The sequence below is a fragment of the Drosophila melanogaster genome, chromosome 3R (assembly GCF_000001215.4).
Source record: "Drosophila melanogaster chromosome 3R".
Taxonomy (NCBI): Eukaryota; Metazoa; Arthropoda; class Insecta; order Diptera; family Drosophilidae; genus Drosophila; species Drosophila melanogaster.
In genome coordinates, this window is record NT_033777.3 from 16357156 (window position 1) to 16373522 (window position 16367).

Below are 16367 nucleotides of genomic sequence, written 5' to 3' on the forward strand. Positions count from 1 at the left end.
CAGCTTTTGCGTGACCGGCAAGAAGCTTTCTCCGAGGCAGAAACAGCAGAAACCAGTTAGGCGTTTCGATGGCCCACGTTGCTCTGCTGTTCCGGCATGAAGATATCAAGCACTTGGTCAAACAATGGTGAGGCGATCTTCTACAGCGCATTGCACTAGCCAAGTCAAACAAATCAGTGGACGTTCTCATTACATCCGTGTTGTTTTCCTCGTTGAAGGAACTCGAGATTTCAGCCGAAGATACATCAGCACGCCATGACCCCATCTGCCTTTATTGGCCATGAATAAGACCGTGCACTGTGGCACAATGTATGAAGATCTATTCGAAAACAGATAGGTATTCCAAAAGATAAAAGTCACAGTATTTAAGTTTCAATGACTTAGTTTACCAGTCTTGCGCAAAATTCGTTGTTGTTTCTTGATATCTTTTCTTATACATAAATAAAATAAAATTAAACTAAAACTGAAATTTTATTTAGCAGCATGTTTTTTGTGTGCATCTGCCAGTCGTTAGTGGCCAGGTTTTTGGTCATTTATTCTGTAAAAGGTAAATGCTAGCAATCGACTTATTGGCATCTAGGCGATAGTTTTGTGGGGCAAGCTTTGGCATGCAGCTACTTTCATATTTATCAAATCGTGCCATTTACAAATATCCATATTCCATTGTATGCAAATTTCAGCATGACTCGAGGCAAATTAAATACCTCATTAGGTCATGCTTAAATCAGACCAGGAAGTTTAGTAGGTCGTATCCAGCGCCCTATTCATACTCCGATTTTAAAGATCTAAGGCTTATATTTAACATTCTTGAGCTATACTTATGGGGATTGCTCTGGGATTATCAATCTTTATATCTCTCTCTTCGGCGACCATATTTGCTAGAAAAGGGATTCATTAGTTAAAGTTAATTTTCGGTAGCAATCGACCGTTATCGAGTGCCATAATCTATATATATATTTTCGTCAAACACAATAACACATAATTGAGTCTTTCTGTCGGCTGCATATTATGTTTTATTTGAAAATTTATATATATACATTACAGTAAATAATTTAGTCAGGTAGGTGGAGAAATAAAATGTAAGATTACTTAATTATCGTACAGCAGCACTGCAAACGAAAATGAACAAAAACCGGAACAGAATCGAAGTCCTTGGGTGGCACTTGCTATTGCTATTGCTATGTCGCGTGCTGTACAGCCCGGTAATATCTATGCGTAGTTGTATACAATTCTCGTGAATTATGTATGTTGCTTCATGTACATTCTAACCAACTATCCTAGGTCCTTGGGCGAATCGGGGTCTTGGCTGACGAACGACTGACTATAAGCCTAACCTGTCCGGAAATGCAACCGGGAGTCCAGATCTCTATCAAGCCAGTGGGTTGACTATTTGCTTGTGCCCGCCGCAGCGGCCTCTTCCTTTTTTTTCTGCTTCTCCCGCATTAACTCAGCGTCCCTGCGTTATGGGTTGGTTTATTAATAATATTATATCTTATACATTATACATTGAAAATGTAAATCACTCACCTGGCCTTCCTTTGCTCCACGGTGAGGTTATCGGTTCGCTTTCCCTTGGTCAAATCCGCCTGCTTCTTCTGGTTCTTCTGGCGGGCCAGGTCTCGTTGGTTGCCGCCTATTAAATTGGTGATATTATAATTGGTTAATACGTGGCAGCTGGTTAGTGGCGCGTGCTAAATGTGATCTACATAATCTATGAGAGGTTAGAGGCGTTCACATGTCCTCTGCTTGTCCATCGATTTTTGCCTGCTCTATACGCGAAAACCCAGGATTACTTTCGGGTCGAAATTCTAATTCTCTTATCATATTTTGGAGATTACGATTTTGCATGACACTGGAGGTAATCCTAGTTAATTTGTTATTTAGACGAATAGATAGATATACATATGTATGTGGATCTACATGCACATTTAATACATTGTGCAGTATTAACAAAATGGCTTCATGATGCCCTTACTTACGTGTCATTTTTAAGGCTCCTTCTTGGTTCTCGACTGAAAATAGCTACAATTTTGATACACTTCTACTTTTGAGAGTAGTAAATTTAAGTTGTTTAGCGTTATATTAAATATTCCTGCTGCTTTTCGAGCATTCGAAGTTGATTTGTTTTTATTGAACGATGTGTCAAAAGTTGGAAGACACTAACGCGTTAGATGCGCACAGGCACTAACGCGTGGTAATCGATGGGCAGCACTGGTGTGCTCAAAATGAGCACAGCTGGTATATTTCCCGGGACTTCGGTTGATATTTAAAATATAATTTCATTGAAAGTAGATTTAAGCTAGTGTGATGTGTTTTGTACAATTTTATGCATGCTTACCATGACAAATTTTAAATGAATATAATATCCAACCGTCCGAGATCGACAATTTTCACCAAATTTATAAATATATATAATTATATATTGAAGTTTGAGATTTATTACACTACAGTAGTAATCCAGGCAGCAATCAAAAGTTGTACATAGAGTCTAATAAAAACAAATCTTATTGATTTTAAATAAATCTATCCATTGCCAACTGACCTCGTTTGTCATTGTTAGTGATAGCATATCGTTCCTCGAGATCTTCGAAAATGGACCTGCTGCTCATTTCATCGTATTCCCTTCTTACAACCCATATTTCCAACGTGCTCAGCAGCACAAATTTTGTATGGGCGCTCTTAAAATAACGAATTGTGCAGATTTAACCACCATATTTATTAACAGTATATATATTACCTCCTTTGGGTGATTTCCAGACCAAAGACCTATAGCATCCAAATATGATTTAATCAGCATTCGCCACACCCAATACATGTGCATGTCGCCAAGTTTCGGTATTGGTGGCACCGTAACTCGACTAACTAATTTTGCATCTGCGCAGTCCCCCATAATACTGTATTTTACTGATCTGAATAAATTTTGAAAAAACCGAAAAATTGATCTAAAAACCATAAAGACAGAAATATCATTACGGTGTGACTGCCCAAATTTCGAGTTCGAAAGTTTCAGTGGTGTCTCAATTTTAACAACTGTGAAAAATTGGCTATCAAGAGTTAATAATCAAATTTTTTAGGTTACCCCATGAAATATCTTAGCCTAACTCATAAAAGATATTCTTTGCATATAAAATTACACAAATGACCCACGACCACAGGCGAAATAAATCATTCACAAACATATTTGTGTAGTTTAATAATTAATCTGCGGATATACAATAAATGCGTGGATGCTTCACTCCGGGACTTCTCAGCGGAAGCTAATACTAGGGCTAGTAGCAGATGCGGATGCGGATAATGGGCGATGGGACGGACGGAGACGGGAATGGATATGGAATCAGGACTATCTGCGCAGGCAGGGCTCGCAGGTGCCCGGCAGAACGAACGAAGGATGGCACTCCGGGCACTTGGGGTTCTCTCCGAACCACTTAGCGCGCTGCTCGGGGATCTTCAGCTGGAACGAGTTATACAGATCGCCGTTGCTGGAGCCGGAGCCCCCAGCCGCTGCTCCTGCACCAGGACCATAACCCGTGCGCCCAATGGTTTCCAGCGGGAAGGCGTACTCCGGAATGAGGAATTGCTTGCGCAGATGGCTTATATCCGTGGAGCTGGCCACCACATCGGATCGCCGCTGTGCCGATTCCTGCTCCTCTTTGGGCTTAATGGATCTCGAGATGGCCAAACGATGGCTTGTGCTCGACTGTTGGAGCGGCGAGGTTATCTGGACTGGCTTCTTTTGATGGCTTCCAATATCGTTTAGTCGGGTGTTGAATACATCCTGCTTGCTGGTGACCCCGTAGTCTCCAGTGGTCTCGGGATACTCACGTCCATCCACACCAATGGGTGGGTCTAATTTGGGAGGCTCAAGACCGTTCGAGGGCACCTTCCATTCGTAATAGATAGGCGGTCCTTGGGTGGTGGCTATATCGTGGGGCACAAAGTCAACGAACGGCGGCAGTAAATCGTTGAAGGGCAACTGTGCCGGGCGCGATGGTGGTGCTGCAGTGCTGGTGGGCGTGGCCAGGCGGAAGCTCTGGGCCGGAGCTGGAGTCCGATTATCGCTGCGTGGCGGTACTCCGACCGTCGTAACCGTAGTTGGGTGTGTGGCAGAGGAGAAGGGTACACCGGCCAAGGTCGTCGGTCGACTCAGTGGTCGTGGAGTTGTGGTGCTGACCTCCTTGCGACTTGGAACAGGACTGAAAGGAGCCGCCGTTGATGTGCGCAGTGTGGTGGCGACTGCCGCGTTCTGGGTCTGGGACTCTTCTAGATTGTAGATGGGGTACACAAAGGGTGGCTCATAGATCTTGGACGGCGGCTTGATGAACTTGGTCAGCTTGGTGCTGGACTGTTTCGTTTCACGGAGCGGCGACTCCGCCGAGTTGAAGTCTGCCGAGGTGTTGTACCGTGTGCTGTGGCTGGTGCCCAAGTCATCCATATCATGCTCCTGGAAATTTGGCCGCCTGTTGTGCAAGGCCTCCTTCGGCCTGGCGGTTACCGGAGGTCTTCGAGTGGTTGTTGTTGTGGTGGTGGCACGAGTTGTGGTTGTTGGTCGGGTGGTGGTGGTCGCTCGAGTGGTTGTGGTGGTGCTAGTGATAATGGGTATCCTGGGCTTGGCCGATTGGGCACTGGGCAGCTCGATTTGCGGTTCATAGGCCGGTGGAAGGATCGTCCGGCTGGGTGGTGGAATGCGCCAACGCGTCTGCGATATCTGGGGATCCGATTTACCCGCACCGGCTCCTTTGACGGACTCATCACGTATCTGATTCTGGTTGGAAGTAAACTGCTGAAAGAACAAGCCAGTACAAATATTTAAGAACATAATCATTTCAAACTATAAAAAAACCGTCACCTTATATTGGCTTCTGAAGGACTCGCCGGAATAGTCGGGCGCATAAGGACGATCCAGAAGATCGGGTCTTGGAGTGCGCAAGCTGTTTTCCTCGTCGTTTACGAAGGGCTTGTCCCGCTGACCTGTGAAATAGATTTTGTAGTCAAATCTAATATGATACGTTAAGATATAATACAAACCAATTAGGAGATTGGCAGCATAGTTGCTCTCCGCCTTGGAGCAGTTCACCATGTACCAGTGGTCGCAGATAAGCATTCGCTGCTGGAAAAGTGTCGTGTTTGGGCAGGTGTAGCTGAACTGGCGACCCAGGCCATCGCACATGTGGTACACCTGGCAGCCCGTCTCCACATCCGCATAATATCCGGCTGGACGTCCGGCGCAGGAGAAGGATGTCTTCTGTATCAGCAGCGAGGCAGGATTCGTTTTTGGGATGGCATTTTGAGCCTGCAGGGAATTATAATAATCATAATTATTTCAATTAAAAAGATAATATTTATATTTAATTACTACAACCTTTAATTAATTTCTTAATTATGAATGCGTTTATAAATACTAAGAATGAAACATTTGATTCACATCTTAAACAAAACATTCTGGTCAGTAAGTCTCAACAGAAACTTCCATTGCGAGTTGTTTTGGATTTCTATTTGGCTTGTCCAATAGACCTTACACAACCTTTTTTGTTGAGAGATCCATGATTTCATAGATTGTTCGGAATGCTGGGAAAATATTTTTCACGGACTGAGCGGAAGCTTCTGCACATGTACATACATAGGTGTAGATCCAGTGGCAGATTTCGATAAGTCATTGGGCTATAATTTGCTACTGTCGACGAGAAATTTTTTCATTATAATTAGACACATCACAGGGAAACAACAACAATTTCCACAAAAACCGACTAAAAATAAAGTTGACATTTCACACAGCAGCACAGGTCGACTGATGCAAGAAGCCGTGGCACCATGTGCCAAGTTATGACATCGCGTCAATTCATCACTTTGGGCCCAAGTCAGGGCAGCATCCGAATCCAACCTGCGGTCTGGGACCCCAACTCCCAGACTGAAGCCCAAAATGTACACCTTATGCTTACAGCATTCACATTCCCATTCACATTCACACATGCTGGGCACGAGTATTCGCCGATATCGATCTTGGTGTCATTTATTTGGCTACTGCGAAAGTCTTGGGACTCCAAAAGCCTCCATCAAAAGTGGCCGATTACAGATTATATTCGGAAGCCTTCTTATCTCCCAATTATATCTCATAGATGCGAGTTCCTTTCACTCTGTCAAAGTTGAGTAACTTATGTTTAAATTTGAATTAAACTTAAGAATGTTTGTTCATAGTAAATAATTATTTAATTATGCAAGTAAAACTGCAAGAGACTGAAATTATAACCATAATATCTAATAAACAAAGCTATTGGCAATAAGATTTCAGGCCTATTCATTTAATTTTCGTTACTCGTAATAGGCTATAAAAAGGGTTTAGGTAATGTGGTCTTTTAAATACACATACGAAGATCGGTAATTGTATTGTCTCTAAATAAATTGAAGTCAATTTAAGTAGTTGGGCTTGAATGGGTTACTTATAAGGAGAGATGGTCCCCTCATACTAGAAGCTCTTTAAACCCAATTGATATTTCCCTTAGATGGAAAGCTCAATAGCTCCACAAATTGCAGGAGCTGGGGGGGAACTATCTGGAGTGTAATCATTCCTAATACGACAGGGAATCACTTAAGGAAACCCGATTGTGCAATCCCCTAGGCAGGCACAAGACACAATCCAAGGCCCCGTCTAGATTTCCATTTCACGAGACGGAGCTGTTTGTGTTTCTCATTTCGGGCAATTTGCCATAATTTGAAACGCTCTTCAATTTCATTTCGGGCATATTTACGGGCCGCACTAAAACACACATTCTGCGCCCAGTTGCCCACTCGTCCGTTACATAACAGCCACAACTTCATCCTCGACTTGGGTTTCGTTTTAATTTCTTGTATGCAAATGGCGAAAACAATCAACACACTATTCTCCCTCAGTTTTTGGTTTTTGTTGTTTGGCTGGCAGTGTGTGTTCCATTTCTGCAAAAGTGTCAGACGAGTCGGAAAAAAGGTCACTTGGTCAGCGGAGTCTTTTGTCTTTGATACACTAGTATTTGTCTCGAGACCTTTGCTTCTCCGAATCATGTGTATCTTTGCCGGCCTGTGTGTGAATTGTGGATTGGATGCACTCGTACACACATAGAATAAATTAAAAATGAAACAAAGCGTAAAGAGCGCAAAATTACAACATTTTCCGCCGTTGCTCAAAGAAGTGACTTGGGAAGTTCGGAAGGTTCGGTGGCAAACACAACGAACATTTGTCGGTGGTGCCTCCACTGGGGATCTTGTGTTGCAGAATGAAAGCCCTCAAATTAAAATCTGGTAAGCGTTAACTTCTTAAGAATAATATTATTACTACCCAGAATGACAGTGTCACAGATAAAAAATTAAACAAATTAATTGACAGTATTTTATGGTAATTTGTACAATGTATTCCATGGCAGCGGCACCCCATTGCTTCGCACTTAAGCATATACGTATGTAAAGATACTTTTCAAGTCGTGTAATTAATTTGTCATCAATCGATTCTATAAGATTTACACATTGTAATCAGATTAACAAGTTAATATACATAAATTTGCATACCTTGATTTTAGATTATAGTCATAATTCCTTTCTTTATGATTAATTTTAATTTTAATCTTTAAGATAAATTTCAAATGATTGTTGGGGTACATTTTCTATTTCATTTATGAATAGGAGTTCTTGTTGAAATAGATTAATGTAAGCTCATCAACGAATCGGTCAAAATATTTTAATTAAAACTGGAAAACAGAAAGCAAGTTTTCTTGACTTGCCTTTTAACTTGCAATTTATTAAGATACATACATATACATTGTATACAAAAATGTGGTATCTATTAAAAAAACGTAATTAGAATTTGATTTAAGAACCAATTTGATTTACCAACCAAGTTCGGTTGATATTCAATATTTTGAAATTGGTAAAGGGTTTTAATGGGCAGGCAATACTAATGGAAAGAATTTCCCAACCACTTTTGGCTAACACTTCTGAGACTCAATTGAAGGGTCACGCTTTGAATGATAATGATAGTCACAGTCTTAACGGATTAACATTTCTGTGGATAGTTTTATTGTTGAGGGGCAGGTGAGAATTTACTGTATATTAAATTTCGCTAAATACACTTCAGAATGATCACTAAGGGGAAGCTTCATTAGCATTGATTGTACGATATGTTTACGATATTTTAGCTATTAATTATTGCAATCTTCGGAAGAAAGATAATAAGCACCTTCCACGCTGAACAAATACGGCGTTTAAATATTTATACAATTCCGCAATTTGCATTTCAATGCTCTCTCACGTGCACATCGCATTCGCCATCGGAATCTCCGCTGGCATATCTTTCGAATTCCCCGATTGAGCCCGGCTAAGGGTATAAGTCGGACTTACCTCACTGGCCAAAAATAAAGCTGAGCAGAATAAAGCCAGGGTCAAAAGTCGCCAAGGCGTTGGGATAATTTGCGTTTGTGCCAACATTTCGACGATTGTTCTCTGTGGCACTGGGGATTGTTGGGAGGGGAGGGAACTCACGATGTTGAGCTAAAAAACTGAAAGTTATTAATATGTTATTGAATGGTCGCTGATCACAATTGATGGGAAAGTGCACGCAGGGCATATAAGTTGGCGCTAATTGCCTTACACAATAGCGGCTCGCATCTTAATACCCATTCCTTTCCGCCATCCACCCATAGCCATATGAAATAGTAATGTGTCTTTTGTTGCCAATCTTTTGCGTAACCGGGCTCTGTTTACTTTAGTAATAACTTTCCCAAAAATATCTCCTCATAGGTAATCACCTATGGGTGATAACAATGTGTCTGCTGGTTGGTTTTTTTATTTTTTGTCACTGCGAAGAGACCAGTTGAAAATTTTCTTCGCCTCCAAGATGTTTGTTCGATTCAACGCTTTCGTAATGAATTGTAAGTGTAATTTAAAAAACATTAACTTCTGCAGTTGGTGCCGCTTTATTGACTGACAGAATTTGCAACGCTGTCGCTGGCTCTTCCCCCGTTTCTGTCGCGACCTCCACCTACAATTCAATTGTGCGACCTTGCCACTTGCCACTCCGCTCCTCGCCAAAAAAAAAAGAAAAATATGTAGTCACACCGATAAAACTGTCAATCGCAGTCGCAAACAAAGCTCCAAAATGGAAATTGCACTTTATGACCGTTTATAGTAACCAAATTGGTCGAAATTGACTTGTCCGGTAAAGGCTCTTAGCTTTATGAATTTCCGCTTGGGTCAAGAACGTCTCCGGTAGTTTCATAACGTTGTTCCAAGTATGGTTAAAGAGTTTTATGCCTAGAACTAATTTGAGTCTCACTTCGAGGCTCGTCTTGCTATGTAGACAAATTCAAAGATTCCCAAGTCTTTGATTTAATGTTGTTTATATTTATAAGCCGCGTCATCACTCGTTTTTGACTCAAGTAAAACATAAGAAATACTGATAATGTCGAAGAGATTATGTAGAAGCATGAACTTGAATTTAATCAACTTAAAAGACTCTGAGGAAGGAATTGGTTATAAAAAGAATTGGATTTTTATGTTGCGCTAATGCGGTATAACGATCAAAACATTAGGCAATAAACTTTACTTTTTATGTCAGGCTTACACATATTTATGACTTCTTTTTGTTTTACTTTTCATGCACCTACATTGTTAACGTTACAAAAAAATGTGGTTTTAAATAAAAACCTACTTAGCTGATTAGAGGAAAATTGGCATAAATGACTTCTCCATGATTACTTTTTTTTCAAAGGAATTATATAGTTTGTAAGTTAACGAAAAAGATATAGCGCTTTCGTAATAAAATAATAATGGACAATATATTTCGCGATTTAAATGCATCAATAAATAAGGTATTAACATTAATAGATTCGCTCCGCCATTTAAACTAACATTTAAGTGTACTTTTGCAATTAAGTTTACGGGTAATTGAAATGTTTTTTTTTTTTTAGAGGCATAAAATGCCTAGCCATAATTTGCCCATAACAGTCGTCGTATAATTTATTAGGTTAGCGGGTCTGAGGAACATCATATCGCCGCCGAGCTGCAAAGTTCAATTGCCCAATAAAATCTCATACTTTTCAGCTAACGAGATCATCTGGCTCAATGCTAACCGCAACATTTGTGGCAAGTTGTGGCCAGCAGTCATTCGAGCCAAGTGCGTGTGGCAGCAGCAGTAGCAGCAGGAAAATGGCTAAAAACCAAAAGCGAACAATACTGAACTGGCATCTAGTTTGGCGGTTTTTCCCTGTCTTGACCTTTTTGACAACGAAAAATATTTACCGCTTTATCCTCCTCGGGTTGAACTCGTGATGCTGGTTGCAGTTTTATTTCTTGGTTGCTTTTTTCGCGGTTTTTTCTTCAATTTTTTCTAAGTTGCCTTGTGGCCAGTAAGGCGAAGCCTATTTGACATTTTTGCCAGCCATTTCCATTGAAAGAGCATTGCGAATCTAACTCGAAGATGCTCAAACGGCAAATAATAGCCGAGATGCAGCAACAATTATGCCAATTAGTTGGCATTACAGGTTGATTACGATTACGGCAGGGCCAGACTGAAGATATTTCGCCCAGCCATAGTTGGCATTTTTCTAATTGTTTTCGATTGGACCCCCCGACTGGATGGAGAAGAGGAAGTTATTAAGATGCAAGCACAAGATCTTAGATGTTGGGCTCGAGATGCCGATGTCGAATCCGATGTCGACTCCAACCGATCGGCGGTGGGCTCACCTTCGCCCGCGTCTTCAGTTGACGGAGTATCTTAAATTGTACAAACTAATTGTCGCCGTAGGTGGTGTGCTAAAATATATTCCATATGGTCGCGGACCTTTTCACACATCCGATGCGAGTTGGTGATTCAGTGCGATGTGATCTTTGCAAAGATCAAATGTCAGCAGCACTCGGAGTGCATCAAGCTCAGATAGCTAATGCAATTGCATTGGCTTGAAAACAAAGTCAAGAGCAATCGCGCAACGCCAGCAACCGAATTGGTTCGCATAAATTATTTGCTTTGATACTATATAGACATGCCATCAACACTTTAGCACATCATTTCACAGTCCTTTTCGAATGGAGCGCGTCTATAAAACTTATCCAAGTTTGTATCTTGTATCTGACGGTTCGCAATTCGCCCGATAAAACACAACCGCTTCGTTCGAAGTCGCGTCTTAAACTGAAGACTCCGAGTGCACCCAGCTCGGTTTAAGATTCCCATTAGGCCGCCCGCTACAGACCAGGTCTCTGCTGGAGAAGCGCCAAGCGGAGCTTCGTCATCGGCGCACAGTGGGCGATCCGGACGCCCACATGCGTGAGAGGAAATTCTGTTCATTTGTAAAGAAATCTACGCAAATACTTTCAGATGCGGGCAAATAATCTTGCCAAATGATGTAAGTTTGGAATTTAGCAGCCGCTTTTAGGTATTAAACCATATTAAAGCACATTATTTATGAGGCTGTATAAGTTGGTTCATTTTATGCCACTGTGCCAAAACTTCTCGGCCAGTTAACGAAGTTCAATCGGGTTTTTTGAGCCCCTCAGCCAGCGAAGCGTTTGCATTGCAGCTTCATTTTCAGTTTTTCAGCTTTTCAGCTAGATTCTCAGTTTCAATTTACCGTTAACTGCTACGTTTTCATTTTCATTGCACGTTATTAGCATTTGCAATGCCACCGTTTAGGGCAACCCTTCACCCACCGGTGTTTATTTGTCTAATTTATTGGAACGTTTACGTTAAAGCCACTTTGGCAGATGGGTAAGGGGGCAACAAAAGAAGTGGGCTAAATAGAGCAATCGAGCACGGCTAAAAGAGATCTGCACCAGATTGGGCGCCAAATTGTGAAATCATTTTCCCCATCTCAGATTTGCTCGATTCGGCTGGCTTTTTTGGCGGCATCGTTGTCAGATTTCTGGCGGCTGGGTTTTGTAAGCGAAGATTTCCATTTTCCATTTTCATCTTCGTTTTTCGATTCAAATCGTTTATTTACTCCTCAAAGCCCTTTTGTCGCGGAAAAGACAGAAAAACAGACAAGGCGGTTTGGGGCACTGAGGTTTTCATCGCAGTCGTGTGTTGCCCCATTCAGTTGCTGGATTTCATTTTCGATGGGCGTTGGGTTTCACCCATCCATTCCCCCTCCTTTCCCCTTCACCTTTACCACTTTAGCCATTTTCATTTTCGTGATGGAACTGAGAGGAAGCTAAAGTCGAGAGTGTCGGGAGTCAATCGATGGTTTTCTTCCTTTTTTTTTGGTTTGTTTTGTACTGTTTTCAAAAATAAAGAAAATAACACATATACATATAAACATTTTGTAGACCTTGTAACCTGGAATTTAGTTAGTTATCTCCTGGATACCTGGGACTAGCCTACGCGGACTTGGGGGTACTCGATCCATCCTGGATCCCCGGCTTTAGCTCCTGGTTCTTCATGTCCAGCGAATGCTGCTGGAAATCGGACAGGATGCGGCTCTCGGGGATGTCCGTCTCCACGCGGCTGCCCACTATGTCTATCTCGCTATCTTTTTTATCAAAAAATATGTCGATGATTATACGCACGCCTTTGAAGGAAACATTATTAATTTTCCGAAAATAATAGAAAAATGTAATTAAAAAAATTGTAAATAAGTTTAAGTTATATATACATTTTCTGTATGGGCTAATCTTATTTTTTATGTAAATTATTTTATAGTTCACCCACCTTTATTAGTGTGTCGAATTGTAGTTTTGCTTTGATAGGACCTTTCTACTGTATTCGGATCAGACGGAAGCTCAGTATTGGCCGATTGGAAGACTGCAGACTCCTTGTTCACTCGGAGGATACTCTCACTGTAGTTAGATTGACTGGTTAGTCGAGGAAGTGTAAAAGGCGCGCCTAAACTATTACTTTTCTTTTTCCTTGTCGTCCGACATGGACATGTTGCAAAGGCTACTACCGCCCTCAAGATCCGTCCTCTGGTTTTCCTCTGACATGGCGCCAAAGTAAAGGGACTTGGCCATCTCCAGTTCCTGGTTCTTTTGAGTGGCAAAGTTGTAAAGGTTGATCATGTCACGTACTCGAATGGGCGTGTCCATCCTTTTGCGCCGCCCTGTCTGCGGTGTTTCCGGTGTCTGGATTTCGGATGATGTCTGGAGCTCCTGGTCCCGATCGATCTCTACATCCTTGTTGGAGATGTTACTACAGTCGTCCTGAGGGTTGATGGTGTTGGTGTTCATGGTGTTGGTGCTTGAAAGTTTCTAGCTCTCCCTAAACAAAAGTAATTACTACAACTGCGTCGAAAGTTTCTAGTTGAGTTCAAGACTTCCGATTTTTCAGTTGTTCGAAAAGTTCTGATAACCTCCCGTGTATGTGGGAAAGTAGTAACTGACTCAAAATTCGATTTAGACAATTTCACTTGAATATGACCTTTACCTCAGGGAGATATTTTGATCGTGTGTTGTGTGTGTATTTGTAATACATCATGTGGGTTCCTGCCTGCAATTCGTTAGCAATTACAGTAACGAAATGTAAATGTAATTCATCTTCGAGCTGCCGAAGACGAATCGATAGAGGGCGACCTTCAGTGCGGCATTCGAAACCCGAATTCGATCGATCGGATGATTGATCCCACAGAGGGGGCAGTGATTGAGGAAGGTTTGGTGATTAGTGAAATTTGAGCCACACGCTGAATGCCAATGGAATTGTCTTAGATCGGATTTAATGCAAGCTTTTTTACTCATATTTTCCCCATTTTTTCGTGCATCAGTGTGTGAGTTATTAATATTTTGAAATTGGGTGAGCAATGACTTGCCGATGCCACAGAAGCAGCATTACCGTACCAGCAGTATCATCACTCGGTAGCTTGCCAGCGGACAGCTGGAGGTCCATTTGACACACCATCCCTACCAAAAAAAAAAAACAAAAAATCCGATTTTAAGGTCAATCTTAGCGCCAACAACACTCGACCACAGCTCAAGACTCGCAATCAGCGCTGATGGCGCGAGCAAGGTTTTCGGCCAAAAATGCAAAAGCTCTTATTTAAATTGTAAATAACGGGCGCCAAATCAAACCATTTTTTATGCTGACAAAACAAAATCAAATCATTGATGAGTTTTTCTGTCACATGTAGTTAATAAAAGCATGTACTGCGCGGCATTTCTAATCAGTTATTTTCTACAAAGAGAATTGTGTGGACCGATGTTAAGTACACATGCAAATGATGAGTTATGGTTAAATTAAAAACCATAATTATTTTTATTAATTTATAATTAAGTATACGGGCTCTACTTAAATTGAAGTTCCAAAAGCTTTATTCTTTTGTTCACTGAACTAAATTGACTAATAAATCTACACGAATTAAAGTTATCAAAACTATACTTTGCTCACAACTAAATTATTAACACAACAATTTTAATAACAACTAAAGTTTTGCAACGCAGAGGTTTTGCAAAACATTGTGACTAACGACGGCTTGATGAGATGATAATTCATTGTGGAGCCGCCAAAAATTAATTTGAAGTCGGTGTGGGAGTTCTGGGTACCCGTGATCGACATTCTTTGACTTATAATTCTTACATATCACGAACTTGGAATTCGATTCTCAGCTGCCCTGATCTGCTCGTTTGTGCAATTAGCCGCGATGTCAAAGGGGTTCACTCCAGTCATGGCAAAAAGAACAGTGAGAAGGTGTGGGACCCACAGCAGAATTTACACACCAAAATACGTATGTACATAGGTGTGTCATCATCATCATCTCGGGCTGTGATTCCATTGAAGGTCGGTGAGCCTCTATAGCGGCTACAAACATTTGTATCTGCCATTTATGCTCACTGAATCTTCTCTGTCTCTCTCTCTCTCTCTCTCTCCCTGTCTCTGTTTGGCTTAAAAACCCCCTGCTTTCCACCCACTCGGGCACTACACATGTTTAATTGCCAAATTGGTGCAATTCCACATAATTCATGCCAATAGTCGGAGTCGTTACTCAGGCAGTTCTCCTCTCGTAGAGCTGATTATTTGACAAGGTCCCCGGTTTTTGGTTCCAGTGAAGAGCTTTACGACTGAGCAAATAAAGGCTGCCCGTGGGGGCAGATTCACACGTTTATTAAAACTTTGTTCGTCGTGCTGCGAATTGAAATCGAAAGTAAAGCAGATTAGCGCTCATAATTGATAACGGGCGAGTCATATGGAAATTATTGCGTATACGTACAAGTTCAACGTGAAAAGTGCTAAAACGAAAGGTAAACATCTGTGTCCCAAACGACCACAGAAGTAATTCGAATGATAGCCGCATCCGGTGGTCACAAGCAAAGTGGAAAACTCGACTGCTAGCTGCTAGTTGCTACAAATTTGTCAAACCAACAATGCAGCAAGGCCAGCGGAGTTCGCAGAGTCTACTGAACGATGATGATCACGTTCGCGTCCGGCGTGCGGTCAGCTCTCCCATATCATTGACCTTAAGTGACGAGTATCAAGAGCAATGAATAAGCCAAGATTATCACCTTTGGCAGCATTTTATTGCACTTACACAGGCAGCCGCCAAATCGGATTTGAAGTTCAATTGCAAGCATTTCTGATGCTCGATGGTCCAGCTTCCTCGACTCCACTCTCCAATCCGATCTCCATCTCGATCTGCGACGGACCTACCAAGACGCCCATGGCACAATGTACAGCACGACAATTAAAGGTCATGCTCCAAAGCCAGCAGTGCAAGCAGTATCGGCAGCACAAAGATGGAACAAACAGAGAAAAAATTAAAAAAACGTTAAGTAAATCAAAGTAAACAAACGGCGCACTTTGTTAATTGTTGAATTTATTTCTATTTCGGTTCGAGTTTCTTTTTCTTCTGTGGCTGCAATCTATTAGAGAATGATCTCAAAAGATGCGTCAATCGAAAGACTCAAGACACGAACTGGACACCAAACAATAAAATGACCGTAACGACCATAGTTAACAAGCAGTATATTTGAATAGTCATTTACCCTGATCGAGGGGGATGGAGGGACTTGGGTTGGCTATTTATGAAATCATATTGACACTTTGGGCGCCTCTTTACATTTCCCAAGCAGAGCATGAGCATCGGCAATTTGTTGGCCAACTGCCATTCACTTGCTGCCTCGACTTCTGTGAGGGCAGGGGTTGTTCTGAAATGCCAAAAAGGTAGCATACACATCCATTGTTTCCCATTGCGGCTGGTAAACTACATAAGCTCGACCTTCACTTGGCAATGGCGGAGGAGCAGCTCCTAGCCTCAGGTTGCCCGGAGGGCACACAAGAAATACAAGTCAAGTGCTCGGCAGCCTCTTCAACAATAAAGCCATCAGATCGACAAATATCTTCAATGTGAATTTGGTTCAACGGTTCAATTGTATCGCACATAGGAACTGTTGTGAGTGATTAATTGGTTTGCTTTCGAGGCCCAAAACACACA

At 41.7% G+C, this 16367-nt stretch overlaps 4 protein-coding genes and 1 long non-coding RNA gene across 10 annotated transcripts; all 5 read right to left on the reverse strand.

Annotated features, from left to right (window-relative positions):
- Window positions 1–379: 379 nt before the first annotated feature.
- CG17931 (uncharacterized protein) lies at window positions 380–2311 on the reverse strand. 4 transcript variants are annotated; one of them, NM_001275701.1, is made up of 4 exons: window positions 1980–2163; window positions 1528–1633; window positions 1090–1456; window positions 455–878 (listed from the first exon to the last, which is right to left on the reverse strand). In NM_001275701.1, the coding sequence occupies exons 1-3, from the start codon at window positions 1984–1986 to the stop codon at window positions 1387–1389; spliced, it is 183 nt and encodes a 60-aa protein (NP_001262630.1). In that variant the 5' UTR covers window positions 1987–2163; the 3' UTR covers window positions 455–878; window positions 1090–1386. The 4 variants fall into 4 exon arrangements, with proteins under 4 accessions (NP_001287365.1, NP_001262630.1, NP_001303489.1 ...); NM_001300436.1 differs by having other exon boundaries at window positions 380–1456; NM_001316560.1 differs by lacking the exon at window positions 455–878 and having other exon boundaries at window positions 985–1456; window positions 1980–2311.
- Window positions 989–2953, reverse strand: CG42446 (uncharacterized protein; the record flags this gene model as incomplete). Its single annotated transcript, NM_142280.2, has 5 exons — window positions 989–1456; window positions 1528–1633; window positions 2339–2488; window positions 2543–2678; window positions 2738–2953. 3 exons carry the CDS (start codon window positions 2951–2953, stop codon window positions 2469–2471), a joined length of 372 nt encoding a protein of 123 aa, NP_650537.3. The 3' UTR covers window positions 989–1456; window positions 1528–1633; window positions 2339–2468.
- Window positions 2954–3173: 220 nt separating this feature from the next.
- js (jiangshi) lies at window positions 3174–11151 on the reverse strand. Of its 2 annotated transcripts, none has more exons than NM_142281.3 (5): window positions 10705–11151; window positions 8362–8511; window positions 5026–5290; window positions 4847–4968; window positions 3174–4780 (listed from the first exon to the last, which is right to left on the reverse strand). In NM_142281.3, exons 2-5 carry the CDS (start codon window positions 8446–8448, stop codon window positions 3341–3343), a joined length of 1914 nt encoding a protein of 637 aa, NP_650538.1. In that variant the 5' UTR covers window positions 8449–8511; window positions 10705–11151; the 3' UTR covers window positions 3174–3340. The 2 variants fall into 2 exon arrangements, with proteins under 2 accessions (NP_650538.1, NP_732134.1); NM_169716.2 differs by having other exon boundaries at window positions 8362–8519.
- Window positions 11152–11699: 548 nt separating this feature from the next.
- Window positions 11700–13378, reverse strand: CG10317 (uncharacterized protein). Of its 2 annotated transcripts, none has more exons than NM_001144587.3 (3): window positions 12848–13378; window positions 12662–12789; window positions 11700–12521 (listed from the first exon to the last, which is right to left on the reverse strand). In NM_001144587.3, the coding sequence occupies exons 1-3, from the start codon at window positions 13174–13176 to the stop codon at window positions 12331–12333; spliced, it is 648 nt and encodes a 215-aa protein (NP_001138059.2). In that variant the 5' UTR covers window positions 13177–13378; the 3' UTR covers window positions 11700–12330. The 2 variants fall into 2 exon arrangements, with proteins under 2 accessions (NP_001138059.2, NP_650539.2); NM_142282.3 differs by having other exon boundaries at window positions 12216–12521.
- A 1044-nt stretch (window positions 13379–14422) lies between these two features.
- lncRNA:CR45193 (long non-coding RNA:CR45193) lies at window positions 14423–15623 on the reverse strand. The gene is made up of 2 exons (NR_125183.1): window positions 15465–15623; window positions 14423–15392 (listed from the first exon to the last, which is right to left on the reverse strand). It is a non-coding gene; the product is annotated as a long non-coding RNA:CR45193 (long non-coding RNA).
- Between the last annotated feature and the right edge of the window lie 744 nt (window positions 15624–16367).

What these genes read in the sequence shown, in the direction of transcription:
- CG10317 (NM_001144587.3), bottom strand. Translation starts at nt 13,176, where the DNA reads ATGAACACCAACACCATCAACCCTCAGGACGACTGTAGTAACATCTCC. An exon ending in GACGACAAGGAAAAAGAAAA is followed by an intron (nt 12,790 to 12,847) that starts GTAATAGTTTAG and finishes ATCTAACTACAG; the next exon opens with TGAGAGTATCCTCCGAGTGA. An exon ending in AATTCGACACACTAATAAAG is followed by an intron (nt 12,522 to 12,661) that starts GTGGGTGAACTA and finishes TTTCCTTCAAAG; the next exon opens with GCGTGCGTATAATCATCGAC.
- CG17931 (NM_001300436.1), bottom strand. An exon ending in GTGGAGCAAAGGAAGGCCAG is followed by an intron (nt 1,457 to 1,527) that starts GTGAGTGATTTA and finishes CCCATAACGCAG; the next exon opens with GGACGCTGAGTTAATGCGGG.
- js (NM_142281.3), bottom strand. Translation starts at nt 8,448, where the DNA reads ATGTTGGCACAAACGCAAATTATCCCAACGCCTTGGCGACTTTTGACC. An exon ending in CTTTATTTTTGGCCAGTGAG is followed by an intron (nt 5,291 to 8,361) that starts GTAAGTCCGACT and finishes AATTCCCTGCAG; the next exon opens with GCTCAAAATGCCATCCCAAA. An exon ending in CCTTCAGAAGCCAATATAAG is followed by an intron (nt 4,781 to 4,846) that starts GTGACGGTTTTT and finishes TTGTTCTTTCAG; the next exon opens with CAGTTTACTTCCAACCAGAA.